General features: G+C 43.6%; 1 protein-coding gene across 2 annotated transcripts in view; it reads left to right on the top strand.

Annotated features, from left to right (window-relative positions):
* Positions 1–18713, top strand: part of LOC137435629 (BRISC and BRCA1-A complex member 2-like) — a 44552-nt gene extending 25839 nt beyond the window's left edge. For both annotated transcript variants that reach the window (XM_078784105.1, XM_078784106.1), the window contains 4 exons: positions 9289–9371; positions 9573–9726; positions 18431–18553; positions 18597–18713. In XM_078784105.1, the coding sequence (XP_078640231.1) occupies positions 9289–9371; positions 9573–9726; positions 18431–18494 (301 nt within the window). In that variant the 3' untranslated portion in view covers positions 18495–18553; positions 18597–18713. The remainder of the gene's footprint in view (positions 1–9288; positions 9372–9572; positions 9727–18430; positions 18554–18596) is intronic.
* The last annotated feature ends 859 nt before the right edge of the window (positions 18714–19572 follow it).

The raw sequence follows: 19572 nt of genomic DNA, 5'->3' as shown, positions 1-19572 counted from the left end.
ACTGCATTTAAGCACAAACGTGACGACGTAGGAGAGATGGAGGGAATGGATACTCTGACGTCATCGTCTCAGATGTAAGCCGAGTGATGCTGTGGCATTTTGTTGCGAGATACTGTACGTGGTCATTTTAAATTCCACAATCGAAATTTTTCCACCAGGTCATGTTTTGAATTTGTAGCTCAATACCGAGTTGACTGAATTTCAGCAAAAGTTTGCAATGTCAGGTTTTGAAGTGATTGATCAAATTTTTGTTGGTATCAAAAATTTCAGCATGCAAGGTTTAAAGCTCATCATTTGGAAATTTGTAAATCAGGAAGATATTGTATCAATAACATATTTACAACAGGGCTCCACAGACGTCCCTGTTCTCTACTGTTTTTGTGCTTGTGTGCTTTCCTCTCTCTCTCCCCCTCTTGTCTCCCGCTCCCTTTATTGTATGTTTCATGTGTCCGTGCATGTTTTCATGTTTGATGTGTTAGCTCTTACATGAGCCTCAACACTGTATACACAAAGGGTTCGATATAATCGCTGGCCCGGGTGCCAAATGCCACCAAAACCTCTGTTTGGCCATCAAAACGTTGGCCCTAGGTGGCCCTTTTGGCCACTTATCAAAATCGTCGATGTATTCGGTCGTTACTTACCATTATGCAATCTCAACCAACTGGACTTGCCAAGTGGACTACAGCTCATACGGTAAAGGTTGTGGTGACCTAATTTGCTTCTCTCACCAGGAGTTTCGAAGGTCGGGCGATGCAAATTATCTTCGTAAACGTTTACCGTGTATTGATCGCTGCTTCTTCTGGTAATGGTAGACGAGGATATTACGAATGACGCTTCAGAAATCCTCAATTATATCACGAGTAAGAGGACTCCGTGTTATTTTCACATTCACTTTGCCTACGTTGATTTAGACCACTTGACTGCAAAAAAATCCAGAGGAATTCCCTTTTTATCGCCCGTTCCCACCTTGGGAAGGTGTATATATAGCAGCTTGAGCCGTCATTTTACCTTATGGCGTTTTTCAATGGCCACTTTAAATGGTGCAATAAAATAATAGTAAAATAATTGGCAGTATTGAAAAAGAATAGCATGATCCCCCCTGACTGCTCCTGTGAATATATTTTAAATTATTTTGTGATTATAATAACGGTAATTAACCCCCGAATGATTAATCTCACTTGACACGCTGTAAATAAACTCGCGCTGTAAATCAATGAGCTTGCCAAACCAGCCATCCCTTAGTAACCGTTTCCATGGAGCCTCGTGCTACCTTGAGTGCTTAAGCCACTTGGCGAGTGCTCTACAAGCTGCTTGGGAATGGAACACACCGACTGAGGTGTATAACTGGATCAATCTCCGCTGTGGTCCTATGTACGTAACGATTGGCGTTATTACCTCCACCTTGGATTACCATAGCCCAGGGAGGATCTCACTGGTTTTAGGTAAAAACAACATGGTGTTCTGTTTTGATTGCGGCTGCAATCACAGACATTCCCGAGAGTTGAAAATGACCAAAACCATCACTTTTCACAAGTAAGGGAACTTTATTTTATATTAAATCAGATTTTTTAATGTTTAATGATGTTATTATTATTATTATTATTATTATTATTATTTGGCTCTCGGCGGTGAAGTTTCCACTCAGAGTCGCTGATTCGGCTTGTGTTTATGTTGATGTGTTTAATTCATCATGTGAATGTATCTATATTATAATAGCCGTAGGTGATCCGTCTCCGGGGGTGTGGCTTACTCCGTTTAGAGAGTAGCTCCACCCATTCTGGGAGAGGCTTCATAAACAAATATCCACCATTTTATTAACTTGCATAGCTTTGAGGCCCTTTTGTTAGGTCTGCGGTGTCTTGCTCTCTCTCACAGTTTTATTTCAACTCTAATTCGATATATCATTTCATTTTTCACAGTCGCTAGCATAGTTTTAGACTCGGTTGGAAAAAAAACGGGAAGAAAATCCGATGAAAGTTTCTGTTTATAGAACGAAATGCATTTTTGAAGGCTTGTAAAATAAAGCCCATTCATTGATTCACCCTCGCGATTTTATCTCGAATTCACCATCTTATTTCATTTTTATCGATGGTTTTAGACTCGGTGTCAGAAATATTTGAGAAAATTCACGCACACACGGGAAAATGCCAAGATATATAAAAAATCACAGGACGATGTATCATACACCGCCCAAATAGCTCAAAATGTCGACATATCTGAAAAACTCGCTTTTTCTTTTCCGTTAAGATGTATTACTTTTCCGTTTAATGACAGTCGTCACAAAAACGTCAACAATGATGCCGACATATATTTATTCGTTCCTATTTCATTCATCGTTATTTTCCGGAAGTAAAATATGTTTCAGGAAATTACCGAGAGATATTTCTTCGTTTTTTTTATTAGTTATGTGCACATACACTTTAAATAGGTTTATTTGAAATCTTTAATGATTCAACCAGAATCGACGCGGGACGATGTATCATACACCGCCCATATAGCTCAAAATGTCGACATATATGAAAAATTCGCTTTTTCTTTTCCGTTAAGATAATATATTACTTTTCCGTTTGATGACAGTCGTCACAAAAACGTCAACAATGATGCCGACATATATTTCCTTATTTCTTATTTCATTCATCATTATTATCCGGAAGTAAAGGTAAATCTGTTTAAACTTCCATTCATTCCATCGATCTTTTTTTTTGGTTTTCACAACAGTTTTCAACATCGTGTTCACTTCCAGAATGAATAAACAAACTCCATTTCACGTGTGCATGGACGTGTAATTCACATATGTAAAATAAATAAATTAACAGAGGAAATTGCTGAAAGATATGTTTTTGTTCTTATTTTATACGTTATGTCCACGTACACTTTAAATAAGTTTATTTGAAATCTTTCATTTAAAAAATGTCATTTTCTATGCTGTAACTAAAAGAGTAACTTGGGTTTTTTCGTGGGATACAAAGGTGCAATGTTATGTTCTTATACACCGCCCAAAATACTTTTTTCCAAGGGACATTTCCATTTGAGTTGTATTCTTTATATCGTCGGAATGTTTCATTCTTTAGACGTAGTCACGATAACGAGTTGCAATTACAGTCACGTAAAAAAGTTAGGGCACCTCATGCAAAGTTTTGACTTTTTCAACATATTTCAACATACAACTATTTGATCTTCATTTCAACAATATTGATAGATAAAGGTGATATAATATAACAAATATCATGAAACATTTACATTTTGTAGTCCATTGTATAATTTAAATGAACATAAATGCAAATTTCGCATGTGGAAAAAGTAAGTACACCCCATGAAATGTTTTTTAATCTTTTTAACATATGTGGACATATCAATATTTGATCTTCATTTAAACAGTATCTTATAGATAAAGGTGATCTAATTGAACAAAAAACAATGACAAATTGAATTTGCAATAATTTATTCAACAAAAAATTGTTGCACAGCATACACAATTGCATGCACAGCTCGTTTCAAATCCCCCCACAACATCTCGATGGGATTTAGATCCGGGCTTTGACTTGGCCATTCCAGAACCCTCCATTTCTTTCTTCTCAGCCATTCCTTGGTGGATTTACTGGTGTGTTTAAGGTCATTGTCATGTTGCAAGGTTCATCTACGGTTGAGCTTCAACTTTCTGACAGATGGCCTCACATTATCCTCAAGCACCCTCTGCTACAATGAAGAATTCATAGTGGATTGTATGATGGTGAGCTGCCCAGGCCTAACTGGCAGCCCTGATGCAGCAAAGCTGCCCCAAACCATAATATTTCCACCACCATGCTTTGCAGTTGGTATCAGGTTCTTGTGGTCAAATGCTGTCTTTGGTTTTCGCCAAACATGTCTTCTGGTACTGTGGCCAAATAGCTCTACCTTTGATTCATCTGTCCAGAGCACATTGTTCCAGAAGTGCTGGTCTTTGCCTCGGTGTTCATTGGCAAACTTTAGTCTTGCCCTGATGTTCTTTCTGGACAGCAAAGGTTTCCTCCTAGCACACCTCCCATGTAGATCAAATTTGTGCAGCCTCTTTCTAATGGTAGACTCGTGCACTTTGACATCAACAGTGGCAAGAGCTACCTGTAGGTCCCGTGATGACATTCTGGGGTTCTTGGAGACTTCTTTCAGCATCTTGCGGTCTGCTCTCGGGCTGAACTTGCTGGGGTGGCCTGGCTTGAACAAGTTGGCAGTTGTTTGGAATCTTCTCCACTTGTAGATGATCTTCCGGACAGTCGAATGATTGATTTCAAATTGTTTGGAGATCTTTTTAAATCCCTTCCCAGACTCGTAGGCATCTATAACCTTCTTTCTGAAGGCCTCAGAGAGCTCTTTTGATCTAGGCATGGTGACGCCGCACACTTCAACAACAAAGAGCAAACCAAACTAAACGTCTGAGGTTGAAATAAGACAGGTTCCTCCAAGATCCTCTCTAACGATGTTCTAATCATTTGCACCTGAGCTGGTGCACCTGATTCTAATTTTAGGTATTTGAAGTAGTGATAAATGTAGGGGTGTACTTACTTTTTCCACATGCGAAATTTGCATTTATGTTTATTTAAATTATACAATGGACTACAAAATGTAAATGTTTCATGATATTTGTTATATTATATCACCTTTATCTCTCAATATTGTTGAAATGAAGATCAAATAGCTGTATGTTGAAATATGTTGAAAAAGTCAAAACTTTACTTGGGGTGTACTTACTTTTTCACATGACTGTAGGTACTCTGCACGTGGGGAGAAAGGCGGTGCATCGTTTATGTGTCACCACTCGCGTTTGTTATCGTGTGTGTGTGTGTGTGTGTGTGTGTGTGTGTGTGTGTGTGTGTGTGTGTGTGTGTGTGTGTGTGTGTGTGTGTGTGTGTGTGTGTGTGTGTGTGTGTGTGTGTGTGTGTGTGTGTGTAATTGGACATAAGAATCGGAGCATCGTTGGACATAAGATTTGAAAACCATAAGGGATAGAATTGTGAGAAACAAAAATAAAAAACAATATGTGTGTGTGTGTGTGAATGGAGTGGATGACCCACTCCCGTGTGTGTGTGTGTGTGTGTGTGTGTGTGTGTGTGTGTGTGTGTGTGTGTGTGTGTGTGTGTGTGTGTCGGTTGGTTGGTTGGTTGTTAACCCCATATGCGGGTTTCTTATTGTTTCTTTCTGCTTTCTTTCTTAATGCTTAAAAAAAGACAATCGAAGTGGAAATTGTTTCTGGACGATTATCAATTTGTAGTTACACTCCCCCCTCCCCTCCCAAGCACCACACTTTCATTCCATTTTATTGGGGCACTGAGACTCAGTTATTCTCGCAGACCAACTCAACTTGGTACTTCTCACTTACTAAAATCAGACTCTCAGCTTTGTCAGTCAGCTTCGTGGATCTATGACAAGCGCCAGAAGGAAAACAAACGAAAGAGGAAAACAAATGTGAATCAATCTGGCAACGGAACTGATAAAGTCCATTTGCGTTTGTATGTGTTCACGCTTATCACACTCTCAGCTGTGCTGTACCTCTCGCGTTCTCGCGAGTGAAGGGTATTCCAACATGGCGGCTGCTTGCCCAGAGAGCACGTGCTGCAACTGTGCTCCAGTTGTATATACAGCTCCGTGAACACACCCCAGCACATGAGACCGAGCTTGGCTTGCACGCCCCTAACACCGCCTTGGGATATAGAAGCAAGGCCGCGAGCTTGCAATATACATGCATCACATCGTTAGCCACATGATAGTCATGCAAATTTACACTGTTGCATTAATTGTTCTTTACATCAAATTTTGACCCAATATTTTTTGAAACTGAATGTTCATCAAATAAGAATACTCATGTTTTACAGTGACATGTTTTCGTACTATGCACTATTACGTCAGCTGGGGGTCACCACCCAGAGGATGTCATACAATTTCCAGGAAGTACCTATTGATGCCAGCAAGTTGTTCCCAAGGTTGTGCTGTCTTCTCTGGCGGGGACCATTCTGCATCCGTACGTTTTGTACAAACCCCCTGCTGTAATACAGTGTAATAGCCAAGTCAACATCATCGCGTTCCTTGTTTGAATCCGTCGTCGTGCTACGAATTGAAGCTGCAATCAGGAATGGAACATTTAGACTTGCTTGCTGACTTTGATAAGTTTGGGTTTGAGCCCACGTAGGAGGGAAAGGAGGCTTTTCCAGCTTTACCCAAAGATCACAACATAACGACAAAGATTACACTCGGTGATCACGATGTCTGTTTTGACCCTCTCTCTTTTCTCTGTCTCCTTTCTCTCCTTTCTCTCCTTTCTCTCCTCTCTCTCCTGCCTCTCTCTCCTGCCTCTCTCTCTCCTCTCTCTCTCTCTCTCTCTCGCTCCTCTCTCTCGCTCCTCTCTCTCCCATCTCTCCTCTCTCTCCCTCTCTCTCGCTCCTCTCTCTCCTCTCTCTCGCTCCTATCTCTCCTCTCTCTCCTCTCTCTCCTCTCTCCTCTTCTTCCTCTCTCTCTCTCTCTCTCTCTCTCTCTCTCTTCTCCTCTCCTCTCCTCTCCTCTCCCTCCTCTCCTCTCTCTGCTATCTCTGCTATCTCTCCTCTCCTTCCTATCTCTCCCCTCCTTCCTATCTCACCTCTCCTTCCTATCTCTCCCCTCCTTCCTATCTCTCCTCTCCTTCCTATCTCTCCTCTCCTTCCTATCTCTCCTCTCCTTCCTATCTCTCCCCTCCTTCCTATCTCTCCTCTCCTTCCTATCTCTCCTCTCCTTCCTATCTCACCTCTCCTTCCTATCTCTCCCCTCCTTCCTATCTCTCCTCTCCTTCCTATCTCTCCTCTCCTTCCTATCTCTCTCTCCTTCCTATCTCTCCTCTCCTTCCTATCTCTCCTCTCCTTCCTATCTCTCCTCTCCTTCCTATCTCTCCTCTCCTTCCTATCTCTCCTCTCCTTCCTATCTCTCCTCTCCTTCCTATCTCTCCTTTCCTTCCTATCTCTCCTCTCCTTCCTATCTCTCCTCTCCTTCCTATCTCTCCTCTCTTGCCTATCTCTCCTCTCCTTCCTATCTCTCCTTCCTTCCTATCTCTCCTCTCCTTCCTATCTCTCCTCTCCTTCCTATCTCTCCTCTCTTTCCTATCTCTCCTCTCCTTCCTATCTCTCCTCTCCTTCCTATCTCTCCTCTCCTTCCTATCTCTCCTCTCCTTCCTATCTCTCCTCTCCTTCTTATCTCTCCTCTCCTTCCTATCTCTCCTCTCCTTCTTATCTCTCCTCTCCTTCCTATCTCTCCTCTCCTTCCTATCTCTCCTCTCCTTCCTATCTCTCCTCTCTTTCCTATCTCTCCTCTCCTTCCTATCTCTCCTCTCCTTCCTATCTCTCCTCTCCTTCCTATCTCTCCTCTCCTTCTTATCTCTCCTCTCTCTCCTCTCTCTCCTCTTCCTCCTCTCTCTCTCCCTCTCTCCCCCTCTCCCTCTCTCTCTCTCTGTCTCTGTCTCTGTCTCTGTCTCTGTCTCACCTCTTCCTCCTCGCTCTCCTCTCTGTTTTTGTTCATCTTTGTCACAAGATCTGCATTTCCATATTTGGCATGTCATTATATTCATGGATTGGATTGGTCTGTTACTGTTCTCATCAGAACCACTTAGGTCGTGATGTCAGGAGCCCAAGTTCAAACCCATAAACCTACTTCCATTGTCTTCAATGTCCTTGCAATCCATGAAAAAGTACACTTCGAAATCCTCAATTTCGGCACAGACATTCAATAATGTCTTTGTCTTGGGCCTGGTATATGTATAAAGTCCAATATCAGACTTAGATCAATGTTAGAAAATAAACTAATCGATTTAATCAAACAATTATACCTTTTTTAAAAACTGTTCTTTTCCAACTTTGTGACTGTCCATCTAGTTTTCAACAGCTTTTGTACCACTTGCCCCCCTCGCTCCCCCTTCCCCGTTGTCCTCTCCCTGTTTTCAAACTCTTTGATATTGATTCACTTTTAGCATTAATTAATGGTTGGTGCAATTTTGATCGAAAGAGTAAAATATTTGAAGATTTATGGAAATACGTTGGAAAGCTGAGAATTTGTCATAATACACGGGCCTTTGGGTTTGATTTGGCCTTTTCATAGTGAAACCTAGGACGTTAAACTAACAGGTTTTTTTTGGGGGGGGGGGGGGGGGGGGTGTTTTTTTTGGGGGGGGGGGGGGGGGGGTATTTTTTTTTGGTATAAAAGATCGAGGCTTGTGTAAGAGCTAACAATAATCACAAAAAAACAAACTGATACATAAAACATATGATAAAGGGAGCAGGAGACAAGATGGGGAGAGAGAGGGAAGCACACAAGTACAGCAGTAGAGAACAGGGACATCGAGAGATCTGTGGGAGGGAGAGGGCTTGGGGGGAGGAGGCATGGAAGGGGAGGGGGTGGGTGGGAGAGGTATAAAACACATGGACACTGACTGCTAGGACTTCCAGGAAAGAAGTATCTGGTGTGAATTAACGGGGGTATAAAAGATCAAGATTTTGGATGGGGGAAGATAAGAGATGGTGGTAAACAGCTGTTTTAAAGACCTGGAGGGAGGAGTGGGATTGAACAGAGTGAGGGAGTTTCTCCAGAGGCGGGAGAAAAGGGGAGTGAAGGTGAGCAGAGAGCCTAGATTTTGGCAGTTTAACCATAAGAGGGTTGCAGGCAGATCTTGTGCGACCTGCAGGAATATTTGGGGGACAGAGCACAGATAGAGCTGGGGGAGCAAGGCCGAAGAGGAGTCGGTGGAAGACAAAAAGACCACCTACCTGCTGCGGTGAGTGAGTGAAAGGCCCTCGGAGTTAGCTTCATCATGGGAGATTCCAATGATTCTGAAAGCTTTGCTTTCAAACAGCATGAAGACGAGCTAGGTGTGAGGCAGGAGCACCAGACCAGACGGGGAACAGTATTCCATTGAGCTGCGGATGAAAGCCTTGTATGTGGTGAGGAGCTCAGGTGTGCCAAGGAAGGACTTCGCCCGACGGAGGATGCCCAGTCGGCGACTGGCTTTGAAGAAGTTTGAAGAAGAGAAGAAAATTATCAGAAGAACCGATTGGAGCAGAAGAAGAGCAGCAGACATTTGCTGGGAAGTTAGTCATAACGACGTCTAGATCCGCAGTTTTTCTTTCCGGGTCCAGAGGGTTTCTTTCGATCATGAGGCTTTGAACCTGTAAGCTCCATAACACTTGCTAAAAATGACAGGTCAGGTGAGACTTGACCAGGCTGACATTTGCCCACACAGGTTTTTATTTTGTAAAGATGTGTAAGATAGCTACCTGTAATACCTAGGTTGTTGTCTTTCAGAGCTATTGTGGAGTACGATGCCGAAGGGTTCACCAAGCTCAGCCTTCTGTTGGAGAATGACTGTTTGTACTGCCTTATTCATAGTAAGTACCTCTTCAGCTTGTATGGGATTGTCTCATCAAACAAGGAGCACAATGTCCCGAGCACAATCGAAACTGAATACATTTGATACACCTGCAGATGTGTGTATGTCATTATGCAGCTGAGAAGGTATTTCTTTGGATGAAATATGTGCATTCCCCTTTAACGAATTGAACGTGTGTATCCCACCGGATTCCTCACAGTCGATCTTCCGATTTGCTTCCCACGCGACCAGCCGGTCATTACGTTCCAGTCATGTTGCCATTTTACAGCTGCCAGGTTTCTCCTTCAACAACTCCACAAGTCTTATCCTTACAGTCCACGCTGGGACGGCAATGAAATGGCAGTCAGGGCGAGGTGGGTGAGAGACATGAAATGTGGAGGATATCTATTTGCTTTGAGTTTTTGGAAATATTATTCCACAGAAACCATTTTCTGGCTTGCTGGCCCATATATTCCATTTGCTATGCCGGGCCTGGAATTCTGTCTTATTTTGAGTCGTAACGCAGTTTCTTGACGAGAACCGGGTGCTGCTGCATGCTACCGTTTCATATTGAATGCACTAATTATTAAATGTGGAGTGCTATTAAATTGCCGCAATGATCTTGGCACCACAACAAAATCCCACTGTCATGGCAACGTGCTATTGTTGTTATTGTGTTTGGCATGCTATGTTGTTGTTTTTAAGATTTTTGAATACCACCAAAGACGAGATTTTTTTTTAAACCAATACTGACTGCTCAAAACTTGCCTCGACATTCAATTTGAACAGTCAGTCCAGAGGTTCAATTTTGACTCCCCATTGGATCAAACTGGTCATGTGACTCATCCCTGCTCATAAACTGCTACAGAAGGAGAGGGCTGTTTGTGCATTGGCTCTCTCTTTCGGCTCTTTTCATTTTACCCTTGTTATTCTGTGACGTAAAGCGTTTTGTTTTTGAACAGAATGTTTCTTGAGAAGTCAAACACTTGTGTGAATACTGAAGAAGCAAGTTGACCATATCATGATGTCATACTGTGCAGAATGTTCTGTGTGCTGTTGATTTGCACTTTCCCTGCTGACAGATAGCTTCCGACTATAATGGGTCTTCCTAGCCCCCTCATTAACCCTCTCCCCCATTGCACTGTGTTTTTCATCAGTTGGGAGTCCCTCGGAGCATAGTCTGTGATTTTAATGCAGTTATTCAATAGATTGTTTTGCAAGGATCCTGTCGAGTATCTTGTAATGTAAGTAGAACCACCTTTAGAGGCCATTTTTCCCCGCAGAGCAGGATCCAGTCATATCCTTATCCATGCTCTGCTCGGTCATTTAAACCAACCTTGTTTTTTGATTGTATGATCCAACTCTTCTGACTCCCCTTATCCAAATTGCCAGGGACATAGAAAAGGCCCCTTTATATGGGATGTTCCATGTGGCAAACTATAGAAAAGAAGGGACATTCCATAACTTGTAGAAAATGCCAAACAAAAGAAAAGAAGGGACATTCAAAAAATCTCGTGTGCATGCTGGACTACCCTTGTGTTCTTAGGAGGAACCAAGTAATGCTCCAGAAAAGTTAATATAAAGGGGTGCCCTGCATCTGGCAAATAAAATACATTTACTTATTCATGCAGCTGTATGAATCAAATTGGCACCCTTTATATGAACTTTTCTCGAGCATTACTAACCAGGGAGAGATTTTAAGGAGTCAGAGACATATTGAAGGATGAAGTTTCTGAAAAGCAGATCAAGTCTGGTTTATCAAAAGCAACCTGTATGGTGAGATCAGTCAGGTTTGAGTGAAGACCCTGGATGTTTGAGGTCCATACCGTTAAAGAAGAAGGAGGGGGAGCATCGGATACAAGAGAGGGGAAGGGTAGGGTAAGATGAGGGAGGAGAGGGGGGGGGGGGTAGGGAGAGCAGTTCACAGTGTGTCAGAGATTGCAGAAGAGCTAGAATAAGGGGAAGGATGAGGAGGACAAAGGCTAGTAGATGGTGATGGGATGAGGGACAGTGAGGAGTAATTTGAGGGGGGAGTAGAGCAAAGTAGACGATTGGAGGGGGTGGAGGAATGCATTGGAAGAGAGAGGAAGGGGGGAGGAGGCAGCTTTGTGGAGGAGTTAAGAGGGAACTTTGAGGACTGTCTGTTTCTTTAGGGGGAGTCTGTTTCTCTATCTGTGAACAGGATATCTTATAAACGTGGACGGATTCACACAAAATTTGGTGGAGAGGTTGAGTGTATGACGAGGATACTACAATTTTGGTATACAGATCTGGATACTACAATTTTGTAAGTGATACTTCACAATTGAGAGATAGGATAAAAAACGATATAAAGCACGTACGATATTTCAAAACGTAGACGGACTTTGATAAAACTTGGTGGGTAAGTTGGGTAGGTGACAAGACCAAGCCGATTAGATTTTGGTTCAGGTCTGGATCCAGATCTGGCCCATCAGTGAGATACAAAACATAAACTGTTCAGCCTGGCGGAGGTATGTGCTCTACCGAGTGCTGTTCTACTTTATAAATGTTGGAGTCCAAACTTTGTAGACGTACTCACATTGTAATGGTACAGCACTGCAAATACTTTACAGACGATCTACCATTATAAATAGTACATATGGTCAAATGTGTCTTGCGGCCCCGCCCCATCAGACTGATTGACAGCTGTTTTCCGCCCACCCCTCTTGGCACTTCGTTGCCCAAAGCGGAAATATGCAGTTACACCTACTTTTCGTGGAATCCTTTCAACAAGTTATGAAAAATTTGAGCTGTCATGGGGACCTTCCCCTGTAAAATGCTGAAGATTCGCTTTTGAACAAAGTACTGAGCTTAACCCAATTTTAAGTTACTGCCTGAAAAGTACAAACAGGCTATTTTTGTTCTGTCAATTTTGTCGTTTAGTAATTTCCAAACGTTTAACCCTTCGCGTGCTTTTGTCGCAGATTTGTGACAAGATGAAAATTTTTTTTTTTTTTTTTGGAAAACGACAAAAAAAACATTAATTTTTCAATGAAAATTTTGAAAAAAAAGATGCCGCACACAAAGGGTCAACGAGTGTTATTACTCCCGTTAGGGAGTAATGCATTCGATCGTGTCCATGTGTTTGTGGACAAGATATCTGGAAAAGTTCTGAACGGATTTGGATGAAAGTTGGTGGGATGATTGCCCTTGGGATAAGGAAGAATTGATTCGTTTTTGGTGAAGCTCAGGATATTATTCCAGATCCAGGAATTTTTTGAAGGATTTTTTATCATTGGAAGATAGGGCTCATTTTTTTTTAAACATTATCTTCTATATATTCTATATTTGACATGGTGATATGAAAATAGTTTTCATATTTGTTGTAAATGTAGTTTAAACTCGTGGTTATGCGTTAGAGCGGTGTATTTTGTTAGCAGCGTCGTCTTCAAGGTTCTTTTTTTTCTTTCTAATAAAGACATATTCTGTCATTTTAAAACCACCAAAGTGTGTATTCGGTTTCCCCGTTTCATAAAATGTATCGTTTGATATGTATAATGCTTTAAAACTGTTTTTTTTTTGTTTTGTTTTTATTATAACCTCAGAAGAGATATCAACATTTACCTCAGCGAATGTCAATCGCGGTGTCAGTATTTGATGAACTTATAAAGACTTAGGTGACTTATAAGTGTGACCAGCATGTGCACGGGATTCTTCCCAGAAGAATGAGGGGACGCATTAGCTTGCACGACTTAAAATGAGCGAGTTTTGTTTTCACGTTTGGGCCAGTTTTACATGTTGTATCCCTCAGGAATGAAACGAACGTTTTCCTGGTTTACAATTTTATTTGAAGTCACACATGCCTCAAAATACACTCACATACATAGAATTGAACGCTGAATCCGAAAATGTAAGTGAAATTGCCTTGTTTTTTTTTTAACATTATCTTCTATATATTCTAAATATATATCTGTGCAGTGTCTGTCTTGTGTTGTCTTGTCTTGTGTTGTCTTGTCTTGTGTTGTCACTGAACTACTCCCTCAAACTTTTGTGAAATCGTACTATTCCAACTTGACCCACGGCGGGAGTATGCGCTCTACAAAGTGGCGTTCTAGTTTGATGTGAAATCTTACACAGATGACTGACTGGCACTTTCACAGGTTTACAAGTTCGTGTCTTAGTAGATTTTCTCTTTTGAGGAATTGTTTGTTATCCCTACCGTTACATAGGAAGTCTTCCGCCCTCCTGATATACCATCAATTCAATTTTAAGTTTGATATCACATTTCTAATTGGTGACTGTTTAAGCGATTATATCAAATTTGCTCACCAAATCTATTCATTCCAAAAAAAAATTCCATCTCTTATCGTGCATCTTTCATTCATTCCCTAAACTCTCCAGCACTCCATCCTCCCTCCAGCATCCTCAAACGTATTTTTGACTCGAATGTCTCAAGAAACCCATTTTGCAATAAATGTTCGTTTCCCATTAATCGTACACTTTTCAAAATCCCATCACCCCAAAATCCCATTTCCCATCACCCCTCCCCTCTAAATCTACCCCCTTGCCCCTCCCCTCCAAATCATCCCCATCACCCATCTCTTTCAAATCTTCCCCCTTGCCCCTCCCCTCCAAATCTTCCCAACCACCCATTCCTTTCAAATCTCCCCCAACACCCCTCCCCTCCGAGACTCTCCCTCGCTCCTCCCCTCCTAGACTCCCCTCTCACCCTCCTCCTCAAAGCGTCCTCCCCGCTTCTTCCCCCTTCCAACTTTCACCTTCATCTCCCTCAACCTTCTGCCTCGCTCTTCCCCCTCGTCAAATAACACCTCACTGTGCCTCTCCCAATCACCATCAAACCTTTTGTCCGCCCCATTCTTCCCTTTCTCCAAGCTATTCTGTAATCTCCGACACACCTTCAACAGCTCTCCCGACATCTTCCTCCTCTTCCACATCTTACCCTACCGCTCCCCCCCCCCCCCTGTTCTGTATCCGATGCTCCCCCTTCCTCTTCCTTAACAGTATGGGCCTCAAACATCCAGGGCCTTCGCTCAAACTTGTCTGATCTCTCCATACAGGTTGCTTCTGACAAACCAGACGTGATCTGCTTTACAGAAACTTTCCTCATTCATGATGTCTCTGATTCCTTGGTATCTCTCCCAGGTTACTCCCTCCTCCGGTATGATAGACCTGAGCCTCGTCCTGGAGGTTGGGTTGCTATCTTTATAAAAAACTCTCTTCCTCACTCGCCCTGCACTGCCCTCTCTCCACCTCACCCCCAGGAATACCTTTGGCTACGGCTTCCCCTTCGCTCCCACCTTTTGTTCATATGTGTGTTGTACCGTCCACCAAACAGTGATGACTCCATCTACATCTCGCTGTCTGAGAATATGGACCAACTTCTATCTACCCATCCCAACTCTCTCTTCCTCATATGTGGTGATTTCAACTGTCACCATGCCAGTTGGCTGGGTGTGGGTACCTCTCTCACCAGCCATGGCTCTTCAGCAAAGGACTTCTGTGACTCACTGGGACTGACACAATCTGTCAATTTCCCGACCCGGATTTCAGTCAACGGAGCATCTTCTCTTCTGGACTTGGTTATGACTAACTTCCCTGAAAATGTCTGCTGCTCTTCTTCTGCTCCAATCGGCTCTTCTGATCATGTGCTTGTTAAAGTGGACATCTCTCTGACCATTCTCAGAGAGCCTCCTCAGCGTCGACGAGTCTGGAATTTCACTCAGGCAACTGGCACGGTCTTCAAGCAGCCATCAATCATCTGGACTGGTCTCCCATCTCTACTGCCTCTGACATAAATTCTTCCTGGGAATTCTTCCAAAGCAAACTGCTCTCTCTCATGCACAGATTTATCCCATCTCGTCTTCTGTTGTCATACCCTTCCTCCCGTCCATGGTACACGGAATCTTGTGGTGAGGCTATTGCCCAGAAACAACTTGCTTTCGTCTCCTGGAAAGCAAATCCAACGGAAGGAAATCTCATTTCCTTTCACAAAGCCCGAAACAAGTGTGTGTCTACCCTCAGGAGAGCCAGGAAACAATATCTCTCCGTTCTCAGGACCGAACTCTCTTATCTGTCTCCCTCTTCCAAATCCTGGTGGCGTCTGGTCAAATCTGTTTCTGGTGTTTGTTCCCCCTCCATCCCCTCCCTCACCTCAAATGGCCACTCGGCTGACTCCGCACGTGAAAAAGCTGAATGCCTCAACTCTGTGTTTGCCTCTAAATCTTGTGTCCCAAACCCATCCCTCTCTGTACCCACCGTACCCAGTCGTACCCAGCTGCTCCTGGACTCTGTGTCCTTTCCTCCTGACAAGTTGGAAAAGTTTCTGTCAACCCTCGACTCGGATTCTGCAACTGGACCTGACGGCATCAGCCCACGGGTCCTAAAATCCTGGTCTTCCGCTCTTTCACTCCCTCTCTCTGTTCTCTTCACTCTCTCTTTTGCTCAAGGTCATCTTCCATCTGCTTGGAAATCTGCCAACATCACCGCTTTGCACAAAAAAGGTGCAAAAACAGATCCCAGCAACTACAGACCAATCAGCCTTCTCCCAATTATCAGTAAAGTCATGGAATCCATTATTGCTTCAGATATGAAATCTTTCCTCTTCTCCAATGGCTTCATCTCTGATCATCAATTTGGTTTCAGACCTGGACACTCTACTCTGGACATGCTGCTTCTGCTTTCTCAACAATGGATGGAGGTCCTCAATGCCAAACAGGAAATTAGAGCAGTCTCCCTTGACATATCACGTGCCTTCGATACGGTCTGGCACCCCGCTCTGCTCACCAAACTCTCCTCTTTTGGTATCCATGGAAATCTCCACGCATGGCTGGCGGACTTCCTCTCTAGTCGTAGTCAACGTGTGGCCCTGAATGGGTTTCTCTCATCTCCTCTTCCTGTTCAGGCTGGAGTTCCACAAGGCAGTTTTCTGGGCCCTGTGCTTTTTCTGGTCTTCATCAATGATCTCTCTGACTCTCTTGAAAATCCTCTGTATCTCTTTGCTGATGACTCTACTCTCTGTCGCTCCATTCTTCATCCCTCAGATCGGCAGTCTGCAGCCTCCTCACTCTCTGCAGACCTGGACAAAATCACAGACTGGGCAAACAAGTGGAACATGTCTTTCAATCCTGACAAATCTCACACTCTTACGATGTCTCTCCGAAAAGACCGACTGGACAACCCTCCCATCCACTTTCTGAATAATCCTCTCCAAGAAGTTCTGTCACTCAAGCTTTTGGGTCTCACTATCTGCCATGATCTTTCCTGGGAAAACCACATTTCTTCATCCCTCAGATCATCTGGCCTCCAAAGCCAGTCGCCGACTGGGCATCCTCCGTCGTGCGAAGTCCTTCCTTGGCACACCTGAGCTCCTCACCACATACAAGGCTTTCATCCGCAGCTCAATGGAATACTGCTCTCCCCTCTGGGCTGGTGCTCCTGCCTCACACCTAGCTCGTCTTCACGCTGTTGAAAACAAAGCATTCAGAATCATTGGAATCTTCCACGATGAAGCTAACTCCAAGGGCCTCTCACTCACTCACCGCAGGCAGGTTGGTGGTCTTTCTGTCTTCTACCGACTCCTGTCTGGCCTTGCGCCCCCCCCCCCCCCCAGCTCTCTCTGGGCTCTGTCCCGCAAATATTCCTACAGGTCGCACAAGATCTGCCTGCAACCCTCTTATGGTCAAACTGCCAAAATCAAGACTCTCTGCTCACCTTCACTCCTTCATTCCTCTTTTCTCCTGCCTCTGGAACAAACTCCCTCACTCTCTTCAATCCCACTCTACCCTCCAGGTCTTTAAAACAGCTGTTCACCACCATCTCTTATCTTCCCCCATCCAAAACCTTGATCTTTTCTACCCCCGCTAATTTCACCCAAATTCCACTTTTTTGAAATACCAACTTCTGTCCTGGAAGTCCTTGGTGTCCTTGTGTTTTATACTTCTCCCTCCCCCCCCTCCCCCCCTTCCCACGCCTCCTCCCCCCAAGCCCTCTCCCTTCCACACATCTTCCTGCTCTCAAATGTTGTGTTTGTGTGCTTCCCCTTCTCTCCCCATCTTGTTTTCCGCTCCCTCTTTTAATATATTTTGTTTGTCTGGTTGATTTGTTTGTGAAGTAAATGTTAGCTCTTTCACGAGCCTCGATTCAGTATACAAAAAACAAAAAACAAACAACAAAAAAAATTCATGAAAATGAAAAAAATATATAATCATCTTCTTCTTCATAGCCTCTTCAAAATCAGCTTCCCAGAAAATGTCCTCCCCACTTTTCAATAGCGACCAAAGCCTTTGGCTACAGGTACTACATTCTGGTATCCATACTGTGCCTTTATAATTGTGCTCTTGGTTCTGAAGTGGACTCGCCTTGCCCTCTAAACTGGGAATGTAAATGCGCGCAGCATCGTGCGGTGGCGTGGTTTCGGCGTGCGTCGGGCTGGAGGAGTACACTGTGACGTGTTTATTGTAAAGAGCCCCTCGGCTCTCAGCCACAGTGATTGGAAATCTAATTTGAACATGAATTATTGAGGACTCTGAAAGGCATTCATTGAGCCTCGCTCGCCAAGGTGTAAGCAGTTCAGTTTTAACCCTTCAGCAGTAAAAACGATCCCTCTCCCTCATGAAACATTCACTCGGCTTGGATCGGAATACCGACTACATCTGAGTACTTATAATTCAAAACGCTTGTTTACGTGAAATCTAGATGTTGATGAAAATCACGTGATCATTTTGCAAGGTTCTTGGAACAAAAGACATCATGGCTTTTCCCAGAAACCCGAGCACCTCTCACAAAAGTTCTGCATGCCCAAGTGCTGGTTGTTATCTCTTGGTCTATTTGATTGGGTCCACGTTTGCTGCATACAATCAACTTAGAAGGTATACGATGACCTTTAAGACCTCGCGTGACCATTGCATGTGGACATGTAAACATTTTGAGATGTATTACTTTGGGATGTTTGATTCCGGTACTTTTTTGATCGCCTCGCCATACGATGAGCAGCCGAGCGGCGTATCGAACGATCCCCATCATGTGGTGCTCCTCTGGGTATGCTTTGGCCGCGGATCTCATTCCAGTAGAGAAGTAATCCTCGTTTTTATTTTGCAGGAGCTTTTTCAAGGAGGCAATTCCATCCTTCTTGGAGATGGCAACGGTCAACGGAACTTATTGAGCAGATGTACCGGGGTCACTGGGAGAAATACGATGACATGTGCACGTGCATGCGTCTGTTTAACCGACACGTGTGAACACGTACGTACGTGCATGCGTCTGTACTTGCGCGGATGAATACACCGGCGTGTTTTTCTACGAGAGTCTCTGAGTGCAGACGTTCGTTTTTGAGTGATACTTTTGCAATTGATCCCTACTGCCTCGTAGTCGCATACCTGCCCTTCGTCTGGGTAGCTGGTACTTTATTGTGATGCCTGTTTCAGATAGCATCCTTGTGGTTCCAGAAATCAATGAATACTTCATGTGGATGTGATGGGACTTGTGGAACAGCAGGGATTACAGCGACACACGTGTATTTGATATGGACCAGAGAAGCATTGATAAGTCTCAAAACCTCTCGATGCAATAACTCATCAACTCGTACATGAAACGTATTTGCTGAAGTCATTTGTAAGTAATAATAATTATTGATTTTCCTCTTTTTGCTACTGAGTTTTTCTTTTTGTCCCTCAATTCCTCGATCTGATTCAAAGTGCAATTTATACGCTCATGACATGTTTCGTGTTTTTTAATTTGCCGACACGATGCATTTTTTTCCCCTACGTGGTAGATAAGGTTGTCTTCTTCCTCTTTTGCATGCAGTAAATGGCTGCTGGTTTGCATTATCTGCTGGGTACCCGGCAGTAGTGCTGATGCACGGCTCGTTTCTTTTTTGAATACCAGGTCAAGCTCGTGGAAGAGCGAGAACACTGAACGGATCAAGACGCAACAGAACAAAAGGAACAGTAGAAAGGGAGAAGGGGAAACACACCAAGGACAAAATAGAGGGAGACTTGGAGAGGTAAGAAAAGTGGGGAGGAATGAGTGGTAGGAAAGAATGCTTGGGATGTGCAGGATGGATGCAGAAGCAATCTGTCAGGAAGGAAAAACTGCTGGAAATCTGGAGGGGTGAGGGCTTGGGGGAGGAACGGGAAGGTGAGGGGTTAACGGAGGTAGAAGAGTTCATGGTTTTGGATTGGGGGGGTTATCTGAGATGGTGGTGAACAGCTGTCTTGAAGACCTGGAGGGAAGAAAGAGAT

Source organism: Myxine glutinosa, chromosome 9, assembly GCF_964187855.1.
Source record: "Myxine glutinosa chromosome 9, kmMyxGlut1.1, whole genome shotgun sequence".
Taxonomy (NCBI): domain Eukaryota; kingdom Metazoa; phylum Chordata; class Myxini; order Myxiniformes; family Myxinidae; genus Myxine; species Myxine glutinosa.
Note: the sequence above shows the minus strand (reverse complement) of the source record. Positions and strands in the feature narration are given on the sequence as shown.